Source organism: Setaria viridis, chromosome 7 (genome assembly GCF_005286985.2).
Source record: "Setaria viridis chromosome 7, Setaria_viridis_v4.0, whole genome shotgun sequence".
Classification (NCBI taxonomy): Eukaryota; Viridiplantae; Streptophyta; class Magnoliopsida; order Poales; family Poaceae; genus Setaria; species Setaria viridis.
Window position 1 is genome coordinate 32,423,329 of NC_048269.2, and position 4,751 is coordinate 32,428,079.

The 4,751-nt window shown below is 41.7% G+C and overlaps 1 protein-coding gene across 1 annotated transcript; it reads left to right on the forward strand.

Moving 5' to 3' along the window:
* Positions 1 to 397: 397 nt before the first annotated feature.
* Positions 398 to 3,071, forward strand: LOC117865699 (uncharacterized). Its single transcript, XM_034749932.2, has 3 exons — positions 398 to 827; positions 1,402 to 1,625; positions 2,220 to 3,071. Exons 1-3 carry the CDS (start codon positions 494 to 496, stop codon positions 2,820 to 2,822), a joined length of 1,161 nt encoding a protein of 386 aa, XP_034605823.1. The 5' UTR covers positions 398 to 493; the 3' UTR covers positions 2,823 to 3,071.
* Positions 3,072 to 4,751: the final 1,680 nt, after the last annotated feature.

A 4,751-nucleotide genomic window follows, 5' to 3' on the forward strand; every position in this document is an offset into this window, starting at 1 on the left:
CCATTTGCTACATCTATCCTTTGTCAAGTGTGGCAAACTACAAAATAAAGAAATTTGAAGCCACATTTTACCATAGCAAAGAGAATTTTGCTATATTTTTTAACTCTATGACATGTGGAGCTCAAAAAGAATATTGTCTAAAGTTAGTGGCCAACCAAACACCTACCAATTGATCAAACTTGCCTAAGCTTAGGTATGCCAAGATGTGACAGGGAATCAAACACCCCGTAAGCCCATCAACCCCTTATGCCAGATAACTCAAACAGGGCCCTAATCATCAAGCTCCAGCTTTGGGCCATCCCCATGTCATCCAACACGGGCCGGGAGAAATGTACAGGCCCTTTACTGATCCCAGCAGCCCGCGGACCTCTCTCACCTCATCAGTCAACAAGCCCACCCCGGCCGTCCCAACACCAATCCGAGATCTAGAGGCATCTCGCTAGCCTTCTCTTCGGCGGCGGGGCAAAAACCCTAACCTTCCCGGCGGCGGAATATGGAGGCGATGGATCTGGAGGCGAAGCTGGGTGAGAACGGCCACGGCCACAAGAGGTCTGATCTGGATCTGGAGGCGAAGCTGGGTGAGAACGGCCACGGCCACGGCCACAAGAGGTCTGATCTGGATCTGGAGAAGGCCGCGGGTCAAGTGCTTCAGGGCGGCGATGCTAAAAGGCCGCGCGAGGCCAACAACGGCGACCACCACAGCGCTATGGAGACGGATGAGGAGGAGGAGGAGGAGGAGCTGGGGCCGGAGGGTTGCTTTGAGTTGCACCGCAAGAGTTGGCTCTCGATGTTCGGCAGAAACGGCGCCATCCCCTTCGAGGCCGAGAGTACGTATTCGTCTGCACATCTCTCTTGCTTCTCCTCGTCTTGATCAGCTTTTCCTCGTCTTGATCATCTTGTTGGAGCTTTCTTCAGTCGTGGCCAACGGATTAGGATCCACTCAAAAACCGTAATTTCAAATCCGTAGCATTTGTTTCTTTTCTTATATCAAGGAGGCATGATTAGACGCGTGAACTTGCTGGGGACTGGTGCTTGAGATCAATGGTAGGAGGTTAGAAAAAACGTCATGATGTGGGTCATCCGTTTTAGATCCTGTTGTTTACAAAACCTACTGATTCTATTTTAGAAAGAATAAAAGATAATATTAAATGTTAATATGAACCCCGTTTCAATCCCATATTGGCTTGAGATCTATATGATTTCCCCATATATTTGCTCCTAATTACATTGTTTGTCAAATGTTTATAGTAAAAAAATCCCCTTTCCAAGCCATTTTATCATATGCAGCTATACGAGTAACAGTTTTTCCTTATGCACAGCATTTGTTTGCTTCATCATCAATCAATTATGATGTCTAGGTATAGATGACTGGACTAACAAATAACCCCGTTCCTTTTTCAGCCCAGTACCCTCCCATGTGCTACACGGACATACCGATACTGCCATTAACTGCTGGACCTGGTGATACCATGGAGGTCTTCTTCGTCAAGGTGACTCAGATCACCAGCGACCTCCAATGGCCACTAGATGTCTATGGCATTGTCGCTGTGCGCGATTCCCTAGACTGGAAGCGCAACTACCTCTTCAGGCGAGGCAGAGATAATTGCCAGACCCTCACCTCTCAGGCATGTTCAAACATCTGTGTTTCAACTTCTGTCCTATTCCATTGCCCATTTAATCTACTATAAGCATCTCAATGCATGTATATGGTGTAATCTGCTTGGTAGTACTGGTAATATCAGCTGATTTTTATGGCGCTTAGCTCCAAGCTAGCATTCGGAAGAAATATTTATACAGGTTGATACTGTGAATTAGGATCTGAACCTTTCCATCAGAGATACTTTATGCATGTTGCTGCTGGCTCTTAAAACGTAAATAGTAAAACTTGGTTATATTTTTAAAAGTATATCAAATGTAGTTTTTATAGTTGGTATCCACTTCAGTTCTTGGTTGGCTGGCCCTGACATGCAAGATTTCAGTAGGTGGGCACATTCCTGATCCTTAAATCTGCATTTTAGAGGATGCTATTAAGTGGTTTTGTATGTGCATCACTAGTGAAATAAATTGCTGGCTGCTGATTCACCTTTAGTGATGGTGTTTCCAAAGGCAATTGAAATCTGCGGGCTTTTAATTTGTCTGGCTGCTGATGCACCTTTAGTGATGGTGTTCCTAAAGGCAATTGAAATTTGCTGGCCTTGAATTTGTGTCACTGTATGCAGGATTCTCTTTTGGAACTTACAGGTCCTAGCCGAGCTATCCTGCTGTGGGATGAGCCTATTTTTGAGATTGACCTGAAAGTGAAGGACACAGGGAGTTCATTGTCTGAAGATGACAAGATTTTATGCTTGGATTTCTTTGGATACAACAACATCTCTTACAGAGGCAGTCTCAGTTACACCAGAACAGAGGTGCTTTCAAGCAAGCATAGCACAGTGGAGGTCAGGTACGCTCATGTCAAGCGCTCCGTGGAGGCGACCATCACTGCCCGCATCAGCAAGGGATCAGGCAACTTTAGTGCACGCCTCACTGCCTGCAACACGGGCATTGGTGAGGATGTAGTGCTGCTGGACACCAGGGGCAAGGAGGTGGTCGTCAACGAGGATGGGGAGGTCACACTGCAGCGCCGAGTAGTCGTCGTGGAGGAGAGGGCTGAACTGATCCTTGGCATCAAGGCTGAACAGCTAGGTGACGCTGGCGAGAGCAGCACTAAGCTTGAGAAGAAGTTTGGTTTTGTACCTAAGTCAGCCCTGAGAAATCAAGGCTATTTTCACATTGGATCCTCGAGCCTGCACATGGTGGTTGCATGGTCTCTTCTTCCTTAGATTACTTCAGAACTGTGTGTCATCGTACCACGACATGACTCGGCCACTGACTTGGTGATGCTATTACCTGGCAAACTAATGTTGCTTCCTTCGGGTGGTTTAAGTTATTATGTAGTTGTTTTGTAGTCAGTGTACCTAGTGTTATAACATATGTATGTAAGATGCTTGTGAACTGATGTCTGGTACTTGTTCTGGTTATGCTGCCATGCAGATTTAATTTATGTAAGCCTCTAGCCCTGATTATATCTATTTCTTTGTCGAGTCAGTATGCATTTTGATTTATATGTTACATAAACAACTACTACCTCCATCCATAAATATATGAAGTTTAGGACAAACAAATTAGTTCAAAAATGGTCTAATTTGCTTGTCCTAAGCATCATATATTTGAGGACGGAGGGTATAATTCATCCAACTGATGAGTGTGTGCGATGAACATTTCTGCCACCTAATTACTCTCTATTTACATTTCGTGAGAAAATAATAAGATATTTACCACCTGCTCTGTTGGGCTTCGTCAAGCTGCCATGTTCAACATGAGCCCCTCGTACACTGGTTTCGTGGCCATCTTGATTATTTACCCTCTCCACCACTTTCGTTTCATTCATTTACATTTTCTGTTCATATTCACTGGCACAGGAATTGATCAGACTGCCCTCGTGGCCAGGAAATAAAAAGTTCCTTCAGTTCATCCAAAGCAACCGCTGGAACCTGGCACCATGAATCTTTCTCTTTGAAAAAAGTATCTTGTATGCCACTAAACATTATACCATTCCCTTATGTGATATATAAAGTTTTGAGTTTACTTACGTCATTACGTGCCAGTACTTAAATTTCCATTCTCTTCCGTGCTATCTCGGTTACTTACTCAAAATCCAATGAAGAAGGACGTTTTTGTCCAATTTTCTTACGTACCGCTGAAATGCAAAGGGTGAAAACTTTCACATACTCCATTCACCTAATAAAAACCGCAATTCTAACACTTCAAAAAAATCCTAAAAAAAGTGCAATCCTTCGCTTTGGACCACTAGGAGGGCCTACTTAATTAGCTTAAAGATAACCGGTCAAAATACATTTGCTAGTCTCAATTACTTTGCATGCCGTAAATTTACGCTAAGGAAAAAGAAAAGACAACATGCCTAAATAGTTGGATTTGGATAGTTCATAAGGAATTTGACAATGATATTAATTCGTCTTGTGATGTGATATGATCAAATTAGACAAACATGCATGCTCCCTCTGTCAAAAAAACAAATCACCCAAGAAATTGTAGGATGGATTAAAAAAAACAAGGAGTTAAAATGACCTTATTTATTCTGGTGCTAATTGACTGATGCATACCTGTGCATATAAGCACGTACTAAATTAAGTGTAATAACTTATTTTTTTTTGACAAATTTTGAATGATAATATCCGTATCAAAATAGCTGTCAATGACACTTAGTCTTAACCATTCATATTATTAAAAAATTATTTAAGCATCATTTATTTTGTTTTTGTTTGTGGCTTACTTTACCATCATAAATATTCTTTTCGTACGTTTACAATAAATTTTTAAATAAAATGAATGGTCAGATGTATCAGAAAAAATTAACAGCGATAAATATTTTGCTATGGAGGAAGTATATTTATTTTTGAACGAAGGGACATGAAAAACCCTAAGGCCCCGTTTGGATCATTGGAATTGAATTCCATCCTAATAATCATAATTTAGACACAAATTAATTAAGCTAATATAATTGTATGTGGAATATAGTTGTATATTATAGTTGGTGATATGGGAGAGATACTTGTATGGTGCACTTCTACTATAGAGAAGCGAGTCTAAGAGCGTGCTATAAGAATTGAATTCCATCTAATAACCATAATCTATAGAATCAATTTCCATCTCCCACCCCATGAATTTAAGATAGGCTTATATCTAAACTT